The sequence below is a fragment of the Octodon degus genome, unplaced genomic scaffold, assembly GCF_000260255.1.
Source record: "Octodon degus isolate 3935 unplaced genomic scaffold, OctDeg1.0 scaffold00158, whole genome shotgun sequence".
NCBI classification, from domain to species: domain Eukaryota; kingdom Metazoa; phylum Chordata; class Mammalia; order Rodentia; family Octodontidae; genus Octodon; species Octodon degus.
The window spans coordinates 1,003,461-1,030,767 of NW_004524734.1; the positions used below are offsets into that span (position 1 = coordinate 1,003,461).

The 27,307-nt window shown below is 45.6% G+C and overlaps 1 protein-coding gene across 2 annotated transcripts in view; it reads right to left on the reverse strand.

The window, feature by feature from the left end:
- Positions 1-27,307, reverse strand: part of Rell1 (RELT like 1) — an 80,434-nt gene that overhangs the window by 41,030 nt on the left and 12,097 nt on the right. For both annotated transcript variants that reach the window (XR_002818365.1, XM_023702810.1), the window contains exons 2-3: positions 6,485-6,709; positions 4,604-4,675 (exon numbers count right to left, since the gene is read on the reverse strand). Coding sequence is in view for 1 of the 2 variants with exons in the window: in XM_023702810.1 (XP_023558578.1) it covers positions 4,604-4,675; positions 6,485-6,709 (297 nt within the window). In the remaining variant the exon portion in view is untranslated. The remainder of the gene's footprint in view (positions 1-4,603; positions 4,676-6,484; positions 6,710-27,307) is intronic.

Sequence of the window (27,307 nt, forward strand, 5' to 3'; positions counted from 1 at the left end):
ACTCAAGCTTGTTTCTTGTGTACTTGTGTTTCTCACGATTTTGTGAATGCTTGTAACTCACTTCTACCTCTTAGAAATAATTAGCAGATAGCTCATCTTACTCCAGTTTCTGGGTGAACTTCATTCACACCGGCCCCGTCTGAGGAGGGTGGGCATGTGAGTCCAACGCATACCCCTCCTCTGGGCTAACTTCCAAGTCTATACCAGGGGTAAACTTCAGGGATGTGCCCCTTGGGCACGTTTCTGTCTTCCTATAATAAGATTGTTAACACAACACTCCTATTAGGACTTAAACACATGCTTTAATTTGTTTGTGAAGTTATAGTAAATGAACAGTAAATTCTATTGAGTAAAGAGTTGTCTACGGTATCCATAGAGGAATGGTTTCAGGCCCCCATCCCCCAGGATAACAAAAGCTCAAGTCCTTTATGGAAATAGTATTTGCATATAACCCATGTACATCCTGCTGCATGCTTCAAATCTTCTCTAGATTACTTATCATACTGAATATAATGTAAAAGGGTTTTTTTTTAATGTATTTGGTACAGGATCTACAGGGTCTACAGTGTCTCACTATGTAGCCTGAACTCATAGTGATCTTCCTGTTTTCAACCTCCCAAGCTCTAGGATTACAGGTGTGTGCCACCACACCCAGTCTCAATTGTAGTCTCAGCGGGCCCTGAGGACAGGACTGGAACGGCACAGTGGGGATCGAACCCCAGCCGCTACGCTCTGCCTAAGCAGGTACTTTAGCCCGCTGAGCTATCTGGCTGGCCCTGTAAATGTCACATAGCCAGCAATTATACTATTGTCTGGGGGAAATGACAAGAAAAAGGTATGCACGTGTGTTTAATAGAAAAGCAGTTTGTCTTAAAACTTTGAATTTTGGGTTGAGTCCATGGATACAGAGAGCCAGCTGTTTCTCTGCTCCTTGGGGATTCCTCCTAATTTCAATAGCCCAAGAGGCAGTTTCCTCATATGTTCCAACGTTCTGTCAACATTCTGTCTTCCATAGGTGGTCTCAAGAATGGGAGGAACCAGTTACAGGGCAAAAGAATAAAGGAAATTTTCCAGTTTGCAGGTTTTTCCTTTTTCCCCTGAATTTCTTCTTGAAAATATGCATAAAAGTCAAAATTAAGCAAAAAAAAAAAAAAATTGTCCTATGTCTCCTCCACTATTTCCTCAAACTTCTCCACATACACTCCACAGATTTCCCAAGCAGTAACTAATACCACCATCACTAAACTTTGTATACCAGCTAAAATCTTTCCAGACCTTACTATATCGGACTCTCCCAGTGGCCCTAACCATGAGAAGAATTACCACAACCAGTTTACAGATAAAGCGACTGAGGCCTAAAGACTGACTGGCTGGGTCACACAAATCGCCACCAACTTGGCCACAATCTCTGGCCTGTCTCAGCAGAGCAGAGCAGAGCAGGGGCTTTAAACCTGCCACTGTCCTTCCTGCTCCTACGACGTCCAGGTCTCCTCCCACAGACACAGGCCAGACCCACTGAGAAGAGCCGACCTGCATACTCACCACAGCCCCTCTCGGAGCCCACTCCACAGCCATTCTGGTCGTAAGGTGCCCTTTCTGCCGCAGTATAAGCAGTGTCAAGGGAAGAACTTCAGAAGGGAAGTCTGGCCTCGTGTGAGTAAGCAGTGTCCTGAGGAGCAACCGTGGCACTCTCAGTGTTTACTACTGCAGAGAGTGTAAGGGCCCCAGAGAAACTCAGCTGTGGAGTCCCCAGCCCTCTCCGAACTTCCACATAAGGCAAGAAAACTTAGACTACCCAAAAGCTATTCTGTTTGGCCCTAAGAGTCTGTTAAAAGACACAACTGGCATTCAGGGAGGAAAATGGCACACAGGTGCATGAGAGCTTCTAGAAGCTCAGACCTTCCCAAGAGATGGGATTGTCTTTTGTTATTCATATTAAGGCAGAGACCTGATCAGACCTGCGTCTAATGGGATGCGCCAGCGTAGGGCAGTCATCAGAAAGTCTGGGGGATTAGAGCTTTGGAACTTTCCAGATTCCAGGACTTCTGGGCTGCTGAGCCCACAGAGGTGCTGAGTGGCCCACTGGGGAATGGGGGTGAGGTGTGCCAGCTGTCCCCATCCCCCATCTTAATACCCTGTCCTACACATTTCTTCTACCTAGTGGTTCCTGAGCTACACCCTATATAATACACCAATAAATGTAATAAAACATTTCCCTGAGTTCTGGAAAATACTCTAGCAAATTATCAAACCCAAAGAGGGGCTATGGAAATTGCATGATTCATATGTTGTAGGTCACAAGTACCAGGGTCCTGGACTGGCGACTGGCATCTAAAGCAGGGGTAGTCTTGTGGGACTGAGCCCCTCACCAAGGGATCGCACACTGACTCCCAGACACAGAGTTAGAGATGAGTTCAACTGTGGCTCTCTAACTGCCAGCTGGAGTGTGGAGCGCTGGAGAGCTGCTCAGCATGGAAAAAGCCCACATAGCTTGTGTCAAAAGTGAGGTGAGCGTGTCAGGAAACAACGTGTGTTTGCCCAGCAGGTCAGCTAAGAGTTCTAACCTCCAACAGCTGGCTGCCCAAACTAAAACTGACTTCCAAAATTAAAGACATGTGTCTGACCTATAAGCAAGAGGGAGGAGGGAAAACAAAAAGAATTAAGATGGTTACGGACATGTACCACCTCTCCACAGTGAATTTAATCATGTACTACAAACACATAGTTTTTTATACCCCCGTGAGTGCAGTCCGGCTTCCTGATCTCCATACACTATAGAAATTAAAAGATGCAAATTAAAAGAGGAGAAAGAACACTGTGGCTTAAAGGGACATAGTAGCTATAAGTAGACACAAGAGACAGGCTGCTCACTACCTGCGCAAACTGAACTCCCTGGAAACCCTTTCTCCACCCATAAGGTCAACTCTGTGGTGCTCTGAGGGTCTGATGAGACCACACATGCAGAGCACACATGACACCCCCAGGTCTGACTAAGTCACATACATAACACACACTAAAAGTAGCACTAGAAACGATGCTGAAGCATTTGAAACTGCTGTTCCTCCAAGTGAAAAACAGACAGGAGTTGAACACAGTCTGGGCCAGACAGGATGGGAGCACTCACTGCACAGGAAAGGTCGAGGGCAGAGGAACAGGTATTTACTGAATATACAGGGATTTCAACCCTTAGACAAAGGGCTCTGCGCAATCAGGGCATGCCGTATGACTCACCCAGTGCCAATGAGAACAAGACAGCCAGGGAAAACATTTTCTTTTAAACTGTCACAAGGACTCAATGTAGGCCAGGTGTGGTGGTGCCCACCTATAATCCCAGAGGCTGAGGCAAGAGGACTGCTGTCAATTTACGGCCAGGTTGGGCTACAAAGTGAGCTCAAGGCCAATCTGAACTATACAGTGAAACCCTGTCTCAAGACAAAAATTCAAAGCATAGGAGTCCACAGCTACTGAGTGCGTGACGACTCCACTAGTCAGGACGGAGACTCTACTGTGGCTTGGGTGGGTCCCCCAGAATTCATGTGTCAGAACTTACTCTCCACAGAGTCATCATGAAGGTTCTGCCCAAAGAAGGGACTTATCCACTCAAGGCGTAATGGGCTGCTGAGGAGTGACTGTCACGAAGTGAGCGTTCTCAGACACAACTGTTCTGGCTGCATGTGAGGCCCTCTGCCCCATCATGACACAGCAGGAAGGCCCTGACCAGATGGAGACAGCAGGCTCGTGGACACAGCAGCATCCAGAGCCGTGAGCTGCACCAGCCTCTGTTCTTCCCAAGCAGCATGTGTGGCATTTAGTAACAGCAGCTGTGAAGAGGGCAGTATGTCCTTGAGATAATACCAGAGGTCAGAACTCTTACCATCACTTAATTAATCAAAATTAAAAGAGGCTTCCATTGAAGAAGATGAAAGGTTAGAGTGTATTTCACGTGCTCTTTAAGGGGTGAGCCTTTCAAACATTTTACACTTCAGAACAGATAACAGAAACAGAATAGACAAACTACAGAGACAGGCAGCAGAGGACTGGTTGTTGGGGGTGGAGGAGGAGGGGCTGGAGAGAGCACTTTATGTGAACAGTTATGTTTGGGATAACAAACAGTTCTGGAACTATCTGTGGTGATGCTTACACCACACTGTGGATGAACACAGTGCCACTGAATTCCACACTTCAAAACAGTTACAATGGCAAATTTTATGTGTATTTTAGCACAATTTTTAAGCACAAAAAATACATAATATTTGTTTATGTGCATTTTGAGAGTTATTTTCCAAGGGTGCTATGAGGTAAATATTCCCATGACTCTCATCTCATAGGAGGAAACTGAGGCTTCATGGAGGAACGTGACAGCACACAAGCGGGAAGCAGGCAGACCAGGACCACAACAGAAGCCAAGAGCCTCTCCACCACACGGAGCCCCGCGGGCGCTCCGACACGTACTAATGTGAATTCTCCGTGGCTGGATAACAAGGGAGGCCCAGGATTTACTGAGTTAAGGTAACATCAGTGACAGCCTATTCTCATCCTGACTCTTCAGAGCAGGTTTATGATAAAACAAGCACACTGAATTGCTCTAAGGAACTAAATATACCTTCATTTTTCATGATGTAGTGGACAATCTGCCCAACAGTGTCACTATTTTCATTCACGCTGTCATTCAGTTCTGAAAGAGAAAAGAGGAGGGGAGAACATGTCACACTTGGCCACGTACCGGCAGGAAGTCAGTTAGACATTCACATTCAACCTCAGCTTCCAGAAAGCTCTGTGGTCATGCACGGTGCAGACTCTAGCTCTCTGCCTTTAGACCCAAACTTTCTAGTCATATATTGTTGACTTCACTGGCACAGCAAACATAAAAAGGAGGTATCAGAGTTGCCTATCAATCTCTTCTCACAGTCAAACGTTCACTCGTTTTCTAACACAATACAGACATGCAGTCTAATACTCTGGACTGCTATTGTTGATTCATCATTTCTTTATGCACTAAGCGGAAATGAAAAGAAAGCTAATTAAAAAAAAAAAGCCAATTTCCTTAGCTTTTAATTCCAGCTTACTGCACAAACTTAAGAATACTGACTTATTTAAATTAGATATTTATTCCTATTTATAAAACTGTCTTATCCTTTTCAATATACTCCCCAGTTATCTAAATTTTGACTTGGTTATCTGCCCACAAACTCAGTTACTTTGGTGGACTCTATACCAACAATATAATGACAGTCTGAAGAAAATATCAAGGCTCCATTCAGAAACCAGCTGTATAATTTGTTTCAATATACCAAGAAAGAAGGAGAGTGGAAACCTCTGTCCTAGTTCATCAAGAACAAGCCAGGTGCGCAGGGGCCACCCATTTACCCAGGACAATGCCTTCTCCATCCCCAGGCAGGCCTCTGTCCGACATGAATACACATGTTTAAAGGGTCGGCCTGGAAGCTGATGGACAAACCAACCTCCAGACTTCAGAGAAGGAATAGTGGGGCAGGCCCCACCTTCTGTTGACAAACACTCAGCTTAGCTTGGTCATAAGCTTACACATGACTCATCCTACCCCTGTGCTCGGCCTCAGCCTCAAAGGTCAGCGGGGGTGGAAAAGACAAACAGTCCAGGAAGCTGGCCAGGAATGAGGAACCTCCCCCTGCCACCCGTGGTTTTGCTCAACGGGTGTCCTGCTCCAAATGTCACCTCTCCGCAAAGTCTGCCCATATGGGGCTCAGCAGGACATGGAGAGTTACTTACTAATACTCAAGGCCCAAGTTAGAAACTCTCCCAGAAAGATGACTGGGAAGAAATGACAGGAAAACAGGATTCGTGGCTCAGATTTATGCAAATGCTCCCCAAGACTCCAAGTGCAAGGAAGGAGGGGACACTGCTGTGCATACCGAGGCACCGGTTCCTGCCATGCTTTACTGCACTGTTCTACAATCACTTATTTACAAACATGCATTTCAATCCCACAGGTTCACGGCACTACAAAAATGTAACACCACGGAAAGCAAAAGCAATACTACAAAAGTGATGAGACGGTTTAGCTTTCCTACCACTCTTGCTACAATCGGATTCAGTCACAACAGTAAGGACTAATATTTACTGAGAGGACACATGTGCCAGCCACTCGTGAATCTGCTCTCTGACTGCACAACCATTCCACAAAGTAGAGATTGTTATCTTCATTTAAATAAAATTAAAATGCCAATTACACGAATTAGAAATCAATTTCAGCTCAATTATACACAGCAGTGACTCAGAGCACACAGCCGCCCGGGACCACGGGACGAGTGCAGATAAACACACAGGAGGCCGCCACAAAGCGAGCTTTCACCGCGAGGTGTGATTCCTCGGAAAGGTGCACGTCTGCCCCGCGCTGCTGCTTACACGGCTCACAGTGCCCCCAGAGACGGGCGGGACACACGTGTGGCTCCTTAAGAACAGTTTCGCTGTCCCATCCCACCAATAAAAGCAATAGGTCACTTACCTATCTTTTCAGCCTTTTCCTGCTCGATGTCCTGCTCAGCCTCTGTGGTACAACGATAGCCTTTCTTCTTAAGCAGGTGGCAGATGAGGACACCAAAGAGACCCATGATGAAGAACACAGGGACAAGCGCATACGCGATGTACTCTGGGTGCCCATTCCCAGTGTTGTTCGCGGGTGACGGGGTCGTCTCTGTCCTGGAGTGTAACATGTGGCTGCCACCATTGTCTACAGGAGGGAGGGAACATGGCTGGGTTAGATAATCTGTGAGGGCAAAACCGCTGACAACCCTCAGGAAATGTTTGCGTTAAATCTGTGCCCGCACAAGCTGAAATGTCATCCAAATTACAAATAAACACAAAATAAAAAAGTAAAAAGACAGAACTTTTTCAAGAGGGAAGAGGACCAAGAGATGTTGGGCAAGAGGAAAGCAGGGAGTATTGTTTAAAGACGTTAAAGGCCAGGGATATAGCTCAGCCACATAAGCACCTGCCTGGCAAGCAAGCACAAGATCCTGAGTTCAATCCCCGGTACTTGGGGAAAAAAAAGACATTAAGATGCGTCATATATATGTTTCAACTCCACACAAGGAAAGGAAACACTGTACCACAAGCATGAACTAATTAAAATCAATCAATCAGACTTAATGAGTGTCTGTCTGACCCCAAACCTAAGGTCCTTCAGAGAATGGGGGGGTTGGAGGGGACTCATCTTAGCACAAAGGGCAGGAGTCCAGGGTGGGACTGCAACAGCCCAAGTTCCTGTCCCTGCCATTCTCATACTTGGTCCCACCCTGAGCCATTTTTGGTTTCTTAAACATCTTAAGGACACTGAGTACACTGTCATCTGTTGAGAATCCCTACACAACACGCAAGGAAAGTGCTGGGTTTTGGTGAGGCATTTATGATGGAATGTGCAAACAAACATGAGGAGCTATCATAGTACAGTACTCAGTGGTCAAAAGCACAGAAGGGCTGGCCAAACAGCTCAGTGGATTAAAGCGCAGGGGCCAGGGGTTCGATTCCCAGGCCTGCTGTGCTGGCCCAGCCCCTGGGGCACGCTAAGGCAGCAACTGAGACTGGGCATGGTGGTGCACACCTGTAATCCCAGCTCTTGGGAGGCTGTAAACAGATGGATCACTATGAGTGTGATCTAATAGTGAGACCCTGAACACCCTGTAGACCACTCCCTAAAATACAAAAAAAAAAAAAAAAAAAAAAGAGCACAGATGCAGGAGCCCCAGGCTGGGTGCCCAGCTCCACCACCTGGCAGCTGTGTGACAATTAACAACAACTTAACATCTCAATACCTTAATTTCTTACAATGAGTGCAAGTGAAAACACTTAGAACCATTTTTCCCAGAAGAATTAAAAATATCATAGCAAAGTGATATACATGCACCAAGTTTGCAGCAGCACAATTTGTGATGACAAGATCTTAGAAACTGCCCAAATGCTCATCGAGCAAGGAATGGATGAAAACAATGAGGCCTTTTTATTCAATGGAGTACTACTCAGCCACAAGGAAGGATAAACTGTAGAGTTTCATAGGTAAATGCATGCAACTCGGGACGATACTCAGAAGTGAAATAAACCAGACGCACGTGTGCAAACCTCATGTTGTCTCCCTAGTGTGAGAAGCTGAAAAGGAAATAGGATCCAAAACGACAACACATATTGTAAACTGGGGAGAAACTGTTCAACAAGAAAAAGAAACTGGGATGGGGGACAGGAAAAAAGAAGGAAGGGAAACTAAAAAAAAAAAAAAAATTTATACACACACACAAGATAATTAAGATAGCTATACTACTAATCTCTCTTAGTTCACTGAAAAGAAAGATCTGTACAAATACTGTTGGGACAATTAAGTGTTGTATCTTGCACTCTGAGTAACTAATTTAAAGACAACAACATGCATTATATTAACTATTCCCCCCCCAAGTATCTTGTTTTGAAATTTTGAGGGTTTTTTCTCTTTAAATTTGTTTTTAAACCACTTAGAAGCATTTCTGTAGCTCAGCAATACAGACAGCATGTGGCTACGTCGGGGAAGCGGAAGCATGGCCTCCCTGCCAGGCACCGTGCCAGGTCCTGGGGAGCGAGTCCACCACGCCACCATCAGGGAGCTCAGGTTCTCACAGGATGTGCTAAACTAGCACGCACAGAGTGTGAGAACGGGGACTGCTCAGGGAGGGCCCCATCCCAGAGAGGAAGCCTGTGCGGCTGGTTACCCCCTCATCCATCGTTCACTGCCTGCTGAGACAAGCCCCCTGCTGGAAGCTGGGGAGAAGGATGACCCACGCGAAGCGCATCACCACCTCCGAGCCCGTAGGTAGCACCAGAACAGGCACTGAGCGAGTCAGCACACAGCCAGCCAGATCACGACAGATGGTAAGACACGCTGCAGAAGGAACACGCAGCCACTGGCGGAAACGATGACGCTGGGATCTGTCTAAGGATATGAAGAAGCGGGAGGTGGTTCTGGGAGGCAGCATGGTTTGGGAAAGGGAAGATCAGCTGTACCTACCAGAAGCCAGTGACACAGTGGCCCATGGAGTGCCCTGCAGCCCCTGGAAAGTAAGCTAGAGAAAGCCCAGAGCAGCCAATTATGAGGAGTGGCTGACTCAGGGAATGATCCAGCAGCACAGAAAAACCCACGAAATCGCAATGTGGACAAATAAGGAGAGGAACAGGGAAGGGGAGAGGTCAGAGTCGAGGGCTGACGGAAAATGTGGACTCTGGCTGACGTGACCCCAGCACGCAACACTCTGATTCTGAAATGCTAACATGGGGCTTTCTACACCCAGAAGATTCACAGATACTGCTTCCAAAATACAGAAATTAGAAAGATACTGACACCAAACTCTAATGCTTCCCAAAAATATCTGGGAAAAATCAGTGTTGTCACAATTGCATTGAAGAGAAATAGTATGAAATAATATGAAACAAGCAGAGTTTATCGTGGCAGCAAACAGTACTGAACAGAAGCTTAATCTGCAAAGCAGAAATCTCAGAACCAGGACCACCTCTCTCTCCCAGAGATGGATCTATTGGCTCTGAACTGGAAAGGAAGCTGTTCCTTCAGTTTGTGAAAGGTACCTTCATTATTTTATCAGGCAACTTTGAGAATCTGAAATAATCTTAATTTTTTTTCTCATTTGTCTCCCAAGAAACTATATGTAATACAGGCACCCACTGCAGAATGACTTTTTCATCAACAATGGACCACATATATGACGGAGGATCCTAAGATAAAATGAAGCTTAAAATGTCCCTATCACCAGCTGGGGACATAGCTTAGTAGCACAGTGCCTGCCTGGCAAGTGTGAGGTCGTGGGTTCAATTCCCATTACGACCAAAAAAAGAAAAAAAAATTAGATTTTCTGTCACCTTTTATTTTCACTGTACCTCTTCTATGTTTCAGTACACAGACACTTACCAACTGTGTGGCAGTGGCCTATGCTATTCAGTATAGCAATGTGACAGTTAAGCTCAACTGTCAGGCTGACTGGATTGTGTAACTCACGGAAAGGTGACTGGATCATGCAGCACCGACTCACAGGTGGGGTGGCCCACTAACATCCACAGCTAAGCCTGCGGCCAGGAGGGGGTCCGTGTGAGGCGTGCCTTCAGAGTATGTCTCTCTCGGGGACCGTTCGTCTGTTCTGTTTCCCAGTGAGCACCACAGCCTCCACCACGCTCTGCTTCAGAGCCAGACAACCACAGACTAAACCTTCTGAAACCCTGAGTCTACACCCTGCAGATCTCTTCTCCATTCCACTGTGGGTGTCAAGTCCTCCAGAGCAGCATCAGGAAAACTGACCAATACAAGTAACACACTGTACTTTTTGGCCCCTAGGAGAAACAGGCTGCTCCTTACGGCCCAAGGGTGCAACAGGCGCTGCCACCCACGAAATCCTTCTCAGATACTTCCCATCCTTAAGCAACACATGACTGCGCGCACTGATGCGGGGAGTGGACAGGACTTCAAAGCAGCCTAAATCACCTGCTTAAGGCCAAAGAGTGAACACCTTATGGACACTCAGACTTCAACCCAGAATTCTCCTTCAGTGGAAATAAGGAAAGCCCTGCTTTTTCCTCAGAATCATGGTCCATTTCAATCTGACCTGGTCTGTGTTAAGTTCTCCACGTGGCAGCAGGAAAGGGGCAGTGAAGGCACAGGGGTGGGAACTGGAGCCAACACCACCCAGGGCAGCTTGAATGTAACATGGAGCAAACCCTTGCACATACCTCATATTTACAAGGCTTTGGATTCACAAACATGTATAACTCACTTCATTTCATAATGATTGTACCACAAGAAGCACACAAGAAGCTATGGATAGGGGCTGGGGAGATAGCTCAGTAGAATAAGTGCGTGCCTGGCAATTACAAGGGCCTGAGATCAATCCCCGGTTCCACCAAAAAAAAAGAAGAAGCTATGGATCTTGTTTATGTGATACTGGAGATGGAGCCCAGGACCTTCTCACTGAGCTATACCTCCAGCCCTTTTTCAACTGAGACAGGATCTCACTAAGTGACTAAGTTGTCCAGGCTAGGCTTGAATTTGCAATCTGCCTGCCTTAGCCTCCTGGGTCTGGAATTGCAGGCTGTGCCACCAGGCATGCCTGTCTTGGATGTAATTTCTTAAAATCTATGAATCATAGAGAGAGAAAATCTAGCACTGCAGTTAAAAATGCAGATTGCCTCACAGAATGCAGAGCTAGGCCACTTAGTACACTTGCCCTGAGCAAGTAATTTCATTCACCTATGCTCAATTTCCTCACATGTGAATAAAATCCAATGACTGCCCCATGTATGACAGCTTTAAAACATGGCCCCCAATACTTTGAAACGTGTGTCCCTCAGGGATGAAGTCTCCATCTCCTCCTCTAACGCACACACAGCTTTGCTTGCCCTGTAGAATTTCCTGAGGTTGAGGCTTTGTCAATTTCCTGATCTCAGGCCTGGAGAAACTGACAACTTCCTCTTCCTGAATTTGGGGCACTCGCTCGTGGAGCCAAGTCACTGTGCTGAGGACAACCCACCTGCCCCGTGGACAGAGACAGCAGCGGGCACTAACTTGCCCCTGAGTAACTAAGTCAGCTTGCTAACAGAACCTGTGGTCCATCTTCAGGGAGCAAAGACAAGATGCCACTAATGAACTCAATCTTTAAGCCAAGCCAATAATTATGAGTGTTTTAAACCAGGAAGCCACGGAGAAATGTGTCCCACAGCAATAGTAACCACAGTCTACCTCACTGATTCACTGAAGGATTAAATAGATTGAAATGTAAAGCACTTAGAAGAGTGACTAAGAAAAGGTAAAGGCTAGGAAAGTGTTTTAGTCATTATGGACCTGCCCTACCCTGTATTGGAGCCACTAGCCACAGGCAGCTACTTAGCAGAAGCTAAAATAGAAATTTCAGCTCTAGCTGCATTAACTACACATCAAGTACCCAGCAGCCACATTTGGCTAACTGCTACCATTCTTGGCTGGTCAGATAAAGAACACTTCCACCACCTCAGGTAGTTCTTCAATGGCAAGGTCCTTCAATGGCTCTGTGAAGCATTTACAAGGCAAAGCTGACTAGAAAAATGCTGATGAGAAAATCTGCATTTTGAAAATGGAAAAATGGAACTAGGAAAAAGGGAGAGGAGAGGGCCACAAGGGAAAAAGGGATCAGATGATCAATACAGTATCTATCTGTATTTATTCACAAAACGAATGTAATTATTATGGATCACAAACACATGCTAATTAAAAGACTGTACTAAGATCAACCTAAACAACTCAATGAATAGTAACTTTCAACTAACAAAGTAATTATTTACAAATGGTGCCATAACACTTGTTAACTTGTACAAGTTTAGCTTTCCTTTAACACTAATAAATTGATTCAAAATGTTGTGTCTCTTTCTCCTTTACCCTCAGCTAATCATGTCTGAATTATGAAGAAATTATTGACTGAGGGGCTGAGGAGATAGCTCAGTAGAATAAGCATTTGCCTGGCAAGCGCAAGGTCCTGAGTTCAATCCCCAGTACAAAAAGAAAGAAAGAAAGAAAGAAAGAAAGAAAGAAAGAAAGAAAGAAAGAAAGAAAGAAAGAAAGAAAGAAATTATTGACTGAGTCCAAGTTTATAGCTAAAATTGTCCCAATATTATTTATAAAAGTTAAAAAAAAAAAAATAGGGCTGGGGAGATAGCTCAGCAGTTTAAGCACCTGCATGGCGAGTTCAATCCAGAGTTCAATCCCCAACACCACATGCCATGCTGGCCCTGAAACCAGGTGTGGAGGCACATGCCTGTAGTCGCAGCATTAGGGAGGCTGGAGGATCACTATGAGTATGAACTGTGTAGGGAGGCTCTGCATCAACAACAACAACAACAACAACAAAGACCCAAAAAAAGGCCAAAAATCAACAAAATCTGTATGTCTGACAACAGGAAAACTTTTTTTTTTTTTTTTCCGGTCCAGGGATTGAACTCAGGACCCTGTGCTTGCCAGGCAAGCACTTATCCTACTGAGCTATCTCCCCAGCCCTGACAATAGGGTAAGAAGAAAATACCTAAATCAATATTGTACCTCATCTGATGGAACAGTATGCTCCACTTAAAACTATTCAGGAAAATTCTGTGGGGATATAATACCCACATGCATAATATGATCTAACTAGTAAGCAAGCAAAGTGCAGGAAGGAAATATACAAAGAAAAAATTAAAATATTAAATTATACAGTAAAATAAAAAATGGCTTCATATTTTTCTGTAATTTTCTAAAATTATTATGTATTGCTTTTCTACCAGGGTATAGATACTTAAAGATGTAGCGCAGAGATTGTAAGCCAACCTGAAAATCTCCAATTTCGGCAAGCTCTTGGACCCCAACAGCAAGTACCATGTAAAAATGATGCCCAAATTCCTGCCTGACCACCATGGCGGACATTGCTGCCATCCACTGAGATGGAAAACATCTGGACAAAGCAATTTCATTCAGTGTTATGTAGTGAATTGTACCAACCCCAAGGAAACCGAAATGTTTAACACTCAGTAGTTCAGGATGCAACAATATTTTGAAGACAAGTTCTTTACAAAGACAATCAAGTCAAAATGAGGTCTTAGGGAAGACCCTAATCCCATTTGATTGATGTCCTTATAAAAGTGGTAAACCTGGAGGCAGACATGGACGGAAGAGGAAGGCCATGTGACGATCAGAGATCTGTGGTGGCTCACAGGCCAGGAAACACAAAGATGACCAGAAGTCCCCATCAGCCAGGACACTCATGGAACAGAATCTCTCTCACAGGCACAGGAAGGAAGCAGCCCTGCTGCCACCTAGGTCAGTGGCCGGAGGTGTGTGAGACAATAAACTTGGGGGGTTAAAGCCCCCTAATTTATGGAACTTGGCCAGGCAGCCCTAGTAACTAACACACTTGGCATGGGGAGGACATCATGAGATCAGGCTTGAACAGCTACGAGGCTTGAAGGTTCCCTCTAAATTTATGTTGAAACTTAATGGCCATGGTAATAGTATTAAGAGGTGGAGCCTTTAGGAAGTGACTAGGCCATGAGGACTCCACCCTTACAAATGGATCAATATCACTCTCCTGGAAGTAATTAGCTGTCATGGGAGCAGACTCCTGATCAAAGGACAACTATGGCCTCTCTCCTTCGTGTCACCCAAGCTCACTTGCCTTCCCCGTCCCATGTCATGGTGCAGCACGAAGCCTGCACAGATGCTCATGCTGTGCTCCAGCACTCCTAGCCTCCGGAACGGAAGCCAAGTCCATGTATACGGCTTACAAATTAGTCCGTGGAGCTCTGTTACAGCAACCCCAAAGGGACTGAAACAAACACACAGACGTACAAGAGAAAGGGCACCACGCAACACACACTGCTTCAAATGGAACCAATGAAAAGAAGCCCGGAGTTCCCTTCAGACACCAAGGAGAAGTTTCCAGAAGCAACAAGTGACCAGCTGGTGAAAGAGCACCTGAACTAGGAAGAGAATGAAAAGTGGTGCCGCTGCTACGACACACAGTGTGGCAGTTCCTCCGAAAAGTACAGCAGAACTACCATGTGATCCAGAGGTTCCATCTCTGGGGATGCATCCAAAAGACCTGGAATCAGGCTCTGGAAGAGACTCTTACACTTTCATGTAGCATTATTCACAACAGTTTAGGCATAGAAACCTTCATGCCTATTGACAGAGGAAGGGATAAAGAAATGATGGCATATACATCCAATGGAAATGTGCAGATCTGCAAATGCAATAGTATGGATGAAACTAAGCTGGCTACAGAAGGACACACACCACACGGCTGCACTCAGGAGAGGCCTCTAAAAATCTGCGCCTCCCCCATGACCTGCGGGAAACGTGTCCCAAGATTCACAGTGGACACCTGACGCCACATAGCACCAAGCGCTGTCACATCCTGTGCTTTTTCCTATACACACATACCAAGAAAAAGCTTAATTTTCAAAGTAGGCATAGTTGGAGACTAAAAATAACTAAATAAAAACATAACAACATATTACGATAAAAGTCATAAAAATGTGATCCCCTCTTAAAGTCTTACTGGACTTCCAACTTCTAACATAAAAGCATCACTTATCCCTTTGCTTATTGGAATTGCCACCTCACTATTCTTGTGCCCTTAAGTAAATAAGTGCGACTTGAACACAAACAGTGCTATGGAAACAACGTGATCCCTAAGATGGCTACTCGGTGACCAGCCGGGTGGTGGGATAACTGCACGGACACCCTCGACAAAGGGAAGCTATGCGTCCTGAGCCAATGAAGTGGGTCACAGAGGGACAGCCACGTGCTTGTCATACTACTCAGAACTGCACACAAATTAAAACATGAATATTTTATTTCAGTAAGTTTCCTTTTTATATTTTCAGACCTCTGTTGGCCGTGGATAATTAAATTCACAGGCAGCCAAACCACTGAGAAGAGAGGATTCCAGAAGCCAAACTCGGAGACTAGAGAGCGGAGTGGTGCCCGCCAGGGAACGGGAGTGGAGGAAAGTGATAGGTGCCGTTCAAGGGGTATAAAGGGTCTGTTATGATCTGACAGTACTATAATGCGTACCTAAAAATCTGTCGAGAGAGTAGTACTCATGTGAAGGTTTCTTACCAAAAAAAGGCAAGCAAACCTAAGAGGAAATCTTTAGAAAGGCTTGAGAGTAGATACAAAGCAGGCCGCATCCCCTTTCGTAAGAACACATGGGAAACCTTTAGTTTCTAATTTAGGAGGCCACTTGGAATTTTTAAACTTCTTTCTTGCTGGATTTTACTCCCTATTTCTCTGTGCTTTCTTGGTATAAACATTCTTTTAAAACTCTGAAAATAAGTTGGAAAAAGAATAAAATGAGAAGGAAAAACAACCCCCAGAACAATGGCAGCCACAGCACTTGGGGCTGAGCCCACCAGGACACAATGGAGGACTCGGGGCTGCTGCACACACAGCAAGCCCTGGGGGGCTGCAGCCTTTTACAAGTGACGGGGGAGGGGGGCAGGGCAGGCTCCCTGGAGCCCCAGGGAAGGCCTTGGATACAAGCAGTTCTGATGAACTAGAAAGCAAGGCAGAAGCTAGACTCTCTGGGTTCAAGAATGGAGACAGTGAGCTCCGTTTCTAGAAGTTTCCTTACTTAGAGGCACAAAATGCACCAAGACAGAGTAATTCATGTTTAGGGTTAAAGGAAGAAACTTCTTTGGAGTTTGTTTTGTTTTGTCTTCTTCTGTTTTCTGTTGCTGTACCAGAACACTTGAGACTAAACAGTTTGTAAAGAGAAAAGGTTTACTTTGGCTTACAGTTCTGGAGGCAGAGAAATCCAAGATCATGGTGCCAGTGAAGGCTTGTGTAGCTCCAACTCATGGTAAAAGCAAAAGGGCAAGTGAGCACACGCCAAGGACCAGGGAAGAGTGTAGCTTCACTTTATGGCGACATGTTCTAGCAGTAACTAAGGCGGCAACAACAGCCAATCCACTCTCACAAGCACCAGAACACACACAAGAAAAGACGAACACCCTTCTAAGCATCACGACCCAGACACTTCCATCGGCTCCCACCTCCTAGCATTGAGATCTAGCTTCCCAACACATGAACCTTTGCAGAAGGTTGTTTTTTGTTTGTTTGTTTGTTTGTTTTTGTTTTGTTTTGTTTTTTTGTAGCTCCCCATTGACCTGCAGCAGCGCTGGTCTGGGTGGCCTTGAGTATGTGGGAATGGAACCACCGCTCAAAGAAACTGACTGCCTCCTTTAAGCAGGCACTTAAACAACTGAGCTAATGAGCGGGCCCCCAACACATGAACCTTTGGGAGACAAACTCAAACCACAGCAGTGCTTACTCATGTGTTAAAGAAAGGACTGAAAGGAGCTTGGGGCATGGCTCAGCAGTAGAATTCTGGCCCAACTTACGCAGTGCTAAACCCCGGCCCTGACAGGAGAGAAAGTGAGAGACTAAAAAGGAGTATGTACCAAGACAGAGATTTCCACATGAAGGAGACACACTACTGCACACCAGAAAAAGGACCCATCTTCCTAAGGCCATCCTTCACGGCAGGCAGAAGGAAGCTGAGGAAAGAAGCGGCGACAACCTCCAGTTTCTGTTGTATCTGAAAGTGACTGAGAGCCACAGGCCCGGGGAGGAGAAGCGGGGCTTGAGGAGCACGCAGGCTTGGCAAAGAGACCAGAGGAAGGAGAGGAGCCCACAGAGAGAGCACGCAGCGCACACTGCTGAATCGCACACGCCACACCTCCAACTGTGCCAACCTGCGGGGGGCAGACAACGCAGCCTGCAAGCCTGGGAGAGTCGGGGTGGGGGGCAACAGAATCAGTGTGGAAGTGAGGAGGGATAACACGAGGAAGTTAACTGTTTAGACTACGAAGAGTCCAGAAGGGCTGGAAGTCCGACACTGTTACACCAGTGTCACTACTGAAAAGAACTATCATCACAATTATGAGGCAGCAAATAGCAAGCTAAGCATTAAACCTTTAGGATAAAGCTTATAAAACGCTCACCAGCACTAGCCTCACATTATAGATGGGGAAATGGAGGCACAGGAAGGTCAGGTGAGGCTCCCACGGTCACTTGACTGCTAAGTGGCAGTGCCTGGTTTCAGATCTGGTAGAACAGATCCCACTCGCTTACCAGCCTTAGTGTCTACATAAACAGGTTTATAAGAGTATCTCATTCAACTACTAACCCTGCCTAAAGAATACTATAATTCCTTTTTTCAACAACATCCCGCCGTTTAGCCACTTGCCCCTTAAAGTGCCGAGCGCTGGCCTGTTATTTCATATTTCACAACTCAGTTTAGGTAACAGGCTCACCACACTTCAAAATCACAGGTTCCAAGTAGCCCATCAAGAAACTTGGTATGTTTAGAAACAGTACTCCCTATTAGACTCCAAAGCAGTTTATGAACTGAGTAACTGTAAATGTGTCCTTAATCACCAATCCCAAGTCCCAAGTCCTAGCTCACCCTACAGGTGGCATACCTGGGTCCCCACAGCCCAGCTGCTTCTCCAAGAACAAACCCATCACCTCAGTGTGAGAATCACTAGAGCAAAGCAAGAGCCACTTGGGCCGCTGTCAGCTCCAACGGATGAGCAGGATTCCCTTCCATAGCATTAAATGACATCCAGCAAAGGCCAGCGTTTATCAAAATTCTTGGGGACTTGGGGGTTCAATCCCTGGCATTCCATGCCAGCCCCACCCCTAGGGCATACTGAGATGGTGATTGAGACCGGGCATGGTGGCACATGCCTGTAATCCCAGCATTTAGGAGGCTGAAACCAGGAGGAGCACTATGAGTCTGATCTGTGTAGTGAGACCCTATAGACGCTGTACTAAATACATTAAAAAAAAATCTTGGGGATTTGGATAATCCTTAGCACTATCATTGTACGTGTGCTTTGCTAAGGTGCTGAGAAAATTCCAAACGAAGATATAAGGTAAAGAAGACAGAAGACAACAGGAAAGTAAAGAAGAGGTATGAGGGACGCAATTAACTTAAGTCGAAAGCAATTTTCTAGCTACATTTCCAAATCACCTTACTTAGAGCAACTGAGACTGGGTGGCACAGAAGTGGCATTCCTCAAGCTCAGTGGGCACAGGGTGAAGGCTGCCAACCATGAAGACAATGGCAGTCACCAGAGACTACACATGAGGAGGCCCTTGGCACCTCTCCCAAGTAGCTTTGTGCCAACCAAGGCCAAGAGCACCCTGAGAGCTCCGAGAGCGACTCTGGCCCTCTTATCAGGGAAGGGTGTGTAAAATTCTCAGAAGCTAGGGTTTCCCAGCAGAGACCCAACGCAGTTGATGGGAAGGAGACCTGGCTGGTAAGGAGACAATTCATGCCAAGCATGGTTGAAAATCAGCTTTGAAAACACTTCTGTGTATACACACTTTTAAAAAGCTAACATTTAAATCATAATAACCACAAACAGTCCACTGTTATGCTGGATTTCTGACTGAGATGGCTAGACATCCATTTCTCTAAAGGGTTTTTCTTTGTCCACCTTTGCCACTAACTACCTCTGTGACAGTGAACAAGCCACCTACTCAGTGACTCATCATAAAACCTACGAACAAGAGCCCATATCCGTCACAGCTCACAAAAGCTCCTAACTCCTCAATCTCCTGTCGCCCTGTGCACAGGTCACTCTGCGTTCACGCAACTAGATGTGAAGACACAGGCCCACCCTCCACACCCACCAGTCCACCCACCAACTCTCTTACAGCTCCTTTCACAGCAAAATAAGCCCTGACAGGCTCATTTGGCAGCAAAACCTATCCTGTCTGATGTATACAGATCTGCAGTCTCGATTCCACTTGGCTTGCTACATAGATATTACCAGATTCAGTTAAACCTCAGGTTAGGAAGGAGTTACATAGAGTTTACACTCTGCATCTCACAGCACAGTAAGGCAGATGCTGTTATTTCAGAGACGCAGAAAAGGAGGCTCTGGCAAGGCACGGCACCTACTCAGGTTTGCGCGGTCAAACACCAGTAAGAGCCCCAGTAGAGGTTTCAGGGCTGTGTTGGTAACAAGGGCATAGACCTCTCCAGCCTACCTCGTGGTGCTAGGGCTTCCTGGCTAGTACGAAACACCACCTTTATGCCCAAATCAATTGCGTACTCTAATAAAAGCAGAAGCAAAGAACATTCTACAGTACAAACCCTCCGAAGTTTGTATTGTAGCTATGGAAACAACTAAAGTCACAGCCTCTCAAGCAGTACCCACAAGGGTCAGTCATGGAGACACACCTTTCCCCAAACTTGGGAAGCTGAAAATGGATGGGGAGACTGAATGAGCTTATATGGGGATGGGAGGACAAAGGAGTCAGTATGTAAATAAGCACTAAACTCTGCAGTTCAACAGCTGCACCAGCCTCCAACAGACTCCCCAATAAACAGCTATGGCAGCCCTGCCCTCCCTGCCAATGCAGCCATGACAGGGTAGGGGCAGGGGAGACCCCAGACAGTGTATAACAGCGAAGCTCATCCACCAGAGACACAAAATCCCACCACCCCAACTGCACGCACACAATCTCACTGCTCTTTATTTTGTTCAAGTTCTCAAAATACTATCATGACACATGAGTACCAAAGTCTGACTTATGGCAGCGAAATCCACTTTAGAAATAGAGGGACACGACACAACTCCCCAGTAAATTCACAGAAACCAGGAATCCCACTGTCGGAATCCCCATGCACAGCGTCACAAGGCTCTAGTGAGAAATTATCACTATTAATGTTAATCAGTTTTAAGTGCAAAAACACAATTATATTTCCAACCCCATCATTCAAAAGGAGTGTTCGGGGTGCACCTGCACGCTGAGCTGGGATTTCCTTGTGGAAATACACAGGCTGTGGTGGGAAGTAATGACGACCATTCAGGAAGGGAGAACACTGAATACAAGACCGAATTTCGCTGGACATAAAAGGAACAAACATCCCTGACAGCCGGAAGGTTGGGGAACAAATGAAAATCGTCCCAAACCTCCGGCTGCTCCCAGAACAAAGGACTCAGACAAAAGTGATGTCAGTACACAGAAACTTCTAAAAAGATGAAATGTAAATATTTACCATCCTGAATTTCAATTTAAGCTAAAGGAGGAATATTTACTTTGTAGAGTCACAGAAAGTCCCTACCTTTTTAGGGACTTCCCAAACTACCTGGGATTTATCAATAAGCGTTTTGTTTCTTGTGTTTGATGGAAGGAGGATGTGCTATGGATTGAAACTTGAATCTCCCTCATGCTGGGAAAGTGCTCCACCCCAACCTATATCCTTAGTCCATTTTTTCCTTTCTTATTTTGATAAAGGATCTCCTTAAGTTTCCCAGGCTGCCTTCAAACATCCAATGCTCCTACTTCACCCTCCTGAAGAGCTGAGAGTACAGGTGTGCACCTGACACCTGGCTTGGGAGTCATTTCTTAGGGCCACAAATTCCCCACACTGAACATAGATCCTGAGGTGGCACCGAGGGCTGAACACACACAACAGCTACAGCTAACCATCCCAAGCTGCTCCTGGGGAAGGGAGAGGCAAGGATTTCAACTTCTGCTTCTGGCATCTTCCCGCTGCCTCAAACAATGGTTTGCATTGAGGAGACAACAGAATGCTTATCTGACCAGGCCTGATCCAGTCTGGGAGAAGGGCAACTCATCAATTTTGCTCTGGGACTAGGCCAGGAAGCTATAATCTTTTTTCTGAGGAAAAGAAAGCTGAGGGGTCCCAGGTATACCCCAAGGGGCAGGGACAGAAATGGAGTCTTCTAAGGGTTATAAGGAAGGACAAAACCCAAAGGACTCCAGGGCCTGAAAATCCCTCTGCCAACGCATTTCCTACTCCTGCTCCTTCTTTCCTCTGCCTCTCCTCCTTCTGCTCTTTTCAATGTGATCAACTCCAAGATTTTTATAGCTTTAGTGGCCCTGACTGACTTCTCAAAGGGGCTCTGTGGCCAGAGGACAAGCATGGAGACTTTTACTGAAGAATCATGTGTACCATTCCAATTGTAAACTACGATCATTCAAGGAACAAACAGAATTCTTAGAACACTGGGCTGGCAAGACAGTTCAGCAGACTAAGCGCCTGCTTAGGCAAGTGCAGGGACCAGGATTCCATCCTGGGCATGACGGGTCACACCAGCCCTGCCCCCAGTGTGCTGAGCTGGCCATGGAGATGTGATGTGGGGGCACACGCCTGTAATCCCTGCATTGGGGAGGCTGAGACAGGGGGGATCACTATGAGTTCGAGCTGCATAGTGAGACCCTGTAATAAATAAATAAATACGTGATTTTTTAAATAATAAAATATATTTCACACTTCTGTAACTGTCATGTAGATAATAAAGAAAGGAAGACACTTTTTCTAGCCACCAAAAGGTATCTCATTCACATACGTGTGTTTGCGTTATTGCTCACAAAACACTGCACTTGGCAGTTACGATAGCTGTACTAGCAGTGTGAATCGTGGAATCTGAAAATCTCTTAGGAAGGAAGGGAGGGAGGAAGAGAAGGAAGGAGGAAGTGAGAGAGGGAAGGAAGAAAGGAGGAGAGAGGGACGTAAAAAGGAGGCCAGCAGGAAGAAAGGAGATAAAAAAGGAGGGGAAAAAAAGGAAGTTTTCCATCATACACATTAGAGACACACTGTGTAAGATATAAAGGTTCTCGTCCAGATAACACCATGCTTTTCAGTGTACCATCACACTCAGTTGACTTGAGGCCCCTAATCCCAAGGATGTCTGATGATGCCCTCATGTTGTAAATAAACCAGAGGCCTAACATGACACTGCTCTCCTGGGAAGAGACAGAGAAACAACTCCTGCAGAACAACTAAAACTCAGACCTACTGACATCTTTCCAGCCACTCATGACAAAAGGATACCACTCAGCTACACTGTGGTCACAGTCAGCAAGGACAAATGGGACATGGAACTCAAAGGAAAACTGATTCAAATCCAAAAGCTCTGTGTCCACAAGTGCAGGGAAGGGCATCCTATCCTGGCACCTCTAAGCCCGACCCCCAAGGGCACCCTCGACACCTAGAACATGGCACCTGTGGGAGCAGAGAGAGGACTCCTTGGTCACTGTCACTCTAAGTTGATGAGTGGTTTTGTTAAGCTCCTATTGGGTAAGATAGAATATCCAGTGAACTTACACCCAACCTGCCAAATACCAACCACTCCTCAAAACATAAATGAGTAAATTCTCCTTGGGAGCTGGTCACAGGACACAGCCCAGACACACACCTGTCGGGCAGGCCCATTTAGAAAGATGGCGGTGCTCCACATGGCCTGTAGTGCTCTACACCTTATGCTGCTGCGCTCCACAAACCCACAGAAGCATCCAGATTGTACAGACTCAAAGGAAGGCCACAGCAGCAACCCAAGCCTAAACCCAGCTCTGGGAACTGGCCCTCGGCTCATGTTTCACAGGACTCCATCTCATTTCCATCTGCCAGATTCATAAAGGGACATTAACTCCAACCTTAAGTAACCACACCAAAGGCCACTGCCCAGTTTCCAGAAGTCTGCAATTTACAACATATCTGTCTGCATACATTCCTTGCACGAGGCCACGCAAGGACTCAGTTAGAAATTATTTAAACTATGGGAGGAAGGGCAAGAAACAAGCGCCAGAACAAAACCATCAAACAGGAAGCAGAGGACAGGCCCAGATGGGCCGTTTCCAGCACAAGCAGAAGCAGCAGGCCAGCACGTGCTGCTTCAGGAATGAGCAGATCCCCAGGAACTTAGTGAGCTAGTGTGGAAGACCCGGCCCTGGGGTGCCCTGCAGGCCTGGGAAGCTGCCAAACCATTTCCAGAGCCCAGGCAACCACGTGGGGAAACGAGGAAGGGGCAGAGCTGAGCTGAGAAGCTGCAGAGGGAAGCTAGGGCCAGGGCCCCCAGGGGGCCACTGGACAGGCAGATAGTGATGGATCCCGTAGAGCACTGAGGGGCTTTGATTTCCATATCCTAGGCCTCCGAAACACTCAACTACTCCACCGTCATCTGCTAAGAGCACCTGAATTTTACTGGTTGCATGCTGCCATCAGCACTGGGGATGGAGCTCAGGACCTGTGCACTGAACTACATCCTCAGCCCTTGCAAAACTTTACTTGTTTATTTAGTGACAGGGTCTCATTAAATTGTGACACTGACCAGACTGAGCTCCAGCTTGTACTCCTCTTGCCTCAGCCTCCCACAGTGCTGGGACAACGGGTTTGCCCACCACACCCGGCTCATCATCTATTTTTTAAATCTCCACCAGTTTGAATAGGGATTATTATTAAACCCATCTCAGAACTGGAAAGAACAGTCACTCATGTGACAGGGGAATGGCTGGGCTGAAATCTGAACTGAGTCTGCAGTAGCAGGCAGGGCCCAGACTGAGCCAAGGCTGCTCCCAAAGAAGAAAAGCAGCGGCCAGCTGTTTCTCAGCTGTACTGTGTTCAACTTGCATCCCAGCTGTGCGACCCGCGGCCGGCTGATAAACCTCTCTGTGCCCTGGTTTCCCCATCTATTAAGTGAACTGTTGCTGAGGATCAAATGAGAGTAACTGGGTTCACCTGAGTGCCTGGCAGAGAGTAGATGCTCAGTGATGGCTGTGATAATTATCAGTGTCGGTGTAAAGCGGCTGCAGCCCACATGAAGCTCTCTGCTCAGCTGGGGACTCTGAGCCAAATACACAGGAAGAGACTGGTCCACAGGAGCCGGACAGGCGGCAGCAGCGCGCAGAATGCCTGAGCCCTCCAGGTGAGGCACTGCAGGCAGAACTAGAACCTCAGTGGTGAGCCCCCCATTTCCACACGCCAGCCCACAGCTTCGCGTCCTTCCAGGAACAGGAAGCCAATAATGATTAAGCAGAAAACTACAAAAGTCCTTCCTACATGGAGGGTTTTCCAGTTAGTCACAGCTTGAGCCAGGCAGTGTTCTGGCATGACAGACACGTGGTCTGGCTTCTGAGAACTCGGAACTAGGAAGTGAAGGTGCATAACCGGAGAGCCTCAAGGTCCTTTCCTTGCTGAAGTCCCTGGTGTAAAATCCCCATGACTGCTCTGGAGACAGTGCAGAGCACAAGAGAGAAAAGGAGAGGAAGTAAATAGAGTGTCAGGAAGGGTGAAGTGGAGAAGATTAAGCAGGAGCAATAAAGAAAACCCTTGTAGGGACACAGAGAAGCTGACTGTAAGTAAGGTGCAAAAATGAACGTCATGAGTTTGAAACTCAAACAATTGTGAAAGCAGTAATCATCTAGACAGGAAAAAATATTATGAGCAACAGTCACACACTGACGCCCACTTGTACAGTTAGTTACTACTCCAAGGACATTCTAGATGGTCACTCATTTAACCCTTAGAACAGGTCTATTGTAACCACCTCCCTCTGGCTCTCAGGTCCTTGTTTGGGGGCAACTAAGACAGAAGCCAAGGCAGCCAGCAGCAAGCTGTGGGGAATGGCTAGTCATGTGTTTATCTGAAGGAATGAAAGGAAGGTTCTTGGCCAGGTGGGGAGGGGTTCCATAAGGCAGACCCCTGTAGATGTTGAAGTCATTTGGCAGTTTTTACAGTGTGGGGAGCCAACGAAAGTGACAGAGCAGGGACTCTGCTGGCTGCAGGTGGACTCTAGACATTCACAAGACAGGCTGCTTCATTTGCATTCCACTTCCCCCAGTCTCTCCCATTTGTTTAGGGACCTGTTTTTTCACTCTTGAGTTCCTTTGGGCCCTAGGTTTACTTAAGTTTACTATGCCACCCACCTGGTATTTAAGCCTGGGCTTTTAGTTTACTTTAGGTTAACTATTCAGGACCAATGCCCTAGCTGCCTAACTTTTCCCTATTTCCTTGCTTCACTATTATTTTCAATCCCATTTTACACGTGTAAAAATTATTCAGAGAGACCAAGTAACTTACAGCAGGCACATAGCAAGTAACAAAGGTCAGACTGTTATCCAGGCAGCTGGCTCCAGAGCCCCAGAGCCCCAGAACCCCACACCTGATTGTCACAGCCACTAAAATTCCACAGAATCCAATTATCCATAGCGCCTCTATACTGTAGGGAATGTGGCGCTCGAATACTTAGGAAAGCCTCAACGAGAGTTAAGCCATTACACAACCCAGCCAATAATGAATCTGCAGAGCCAGAATAGCTTCCTAGCAAATTATTTAACAGAAAAAGAGAGCATACTTAAAAGTTACATCTTTTCCAAAAAAACTATCGATTTTTGGTAAAAAATTGAAAAATAAAAATAAAAAACCTTAATTCTCTTACTAAAAAATTCTGCTATCATTTATTAGAAGCAAAATTTAAATGCCCAATCTGCATGTAACTCTGCAAACAGCTTTACTTCTCAGAAATCCTAAACTTCCCTTTGATTTTTAAAATAAAAACAATTTATAAGAGATTTATCGTATAGCACTTTGCCCGAAATAGCTGCAACTGTTAAAAAAAGGTTAGTGACAAAACACATGCAAAGCAATATTTAATAATATTATGACACCAATTTTTAAAAGGAAAACAAGATACCAAAATATTTACAGTAGTTATCTTTGAGCGGTAGTATTAGAATTATTTTTATTTATTTACAGCATGCTTTGTATTTTCACATTTTCCCTTCTTTTAATTGAACACAGAACAGTCACAAAAATATTTTCTGAAAACACAGGGTGATCTACACATAAGAAAAAGTAGCCTGTTACACAGCACATTCCAAATAAAGCCAGTATTTATCTTTGGTGAGTGTAACTTGTAAGTGATGTATTTTTCCACTTTTTAAATTGTCAAAAATAGCTTAGTACTAATCAGTACAGTTGGGATTTATTATAGATAACAAAGTCAATAAACAGTCTTCAGTCCTATTAGGTTGAGAAACTGTCATTGCTGTAGGTCAAAACTAGTTGAATAACTGCAATATTACACAATTCACCCTCCTAGTAACAGTATCACTGTGGATACACCAGGATACGGCACTGAAAACCTCTTTGTAAGGGGAATGCCTAAAATCATAATCCAAAATATATTAACAGATGAGACAGTTTCACTCACTGAAGACAGATGTTATGCAACCTTTGGTCCATACCACAGGAATCAGGAGTCAAAGAATACCATATAATTTTATGACTTTTACTTTATTATACTATAAAACAATATAAACACACAAGACAGTAAGGCACTAGCCTGATTCTTTTTTCTTATTATTGATTTTTTGAAATGTTCTTGATCTTTTTACAAATAGAAAACAAGTATAATTTCATAGATTACTCCAGGCACAATATTTCAAAAATTATGAGTTAATTTTTCCCAACGACAAAAACCCGATGGCTTCATCTCTCCAACACCTACTGCATGTCCTTAAGTTCACTCCAATTCTGACACTAGCTCCCTAGAGCTAAGTGTGGACTCACCCAGGGCTGGGTCACACAGATGACCACCACAAACAGGGTCTCCGGGACAACCTAGCTGACACAAATCTGTGGGCTGGGGCTGGTGAGATGGCTCAGTGGTCTAAAGCACCTACTTAGAACAAGCTCAGCAAAGCACAAGGACCACGGTTTGATCCCCAGCACCACATGCCAGCCAGCCCCGCCCCCTGGTGGGCTGAGCCGGCCACACACACACACACACACACACACACAAATAAATAAAACTTAAAAATAAAAAAAAAAACAAAACAAATCTGTGGGCTTCCCATGATTCGCCCCTCACTTTGAATAATCACTAGAAAGACTCATAGAAGTCAGGAATACACTATGTTTATAAGCACAGATTTAATATAAAGGATACAACTTTGTAGTGGCTAAATAGCAGAGAT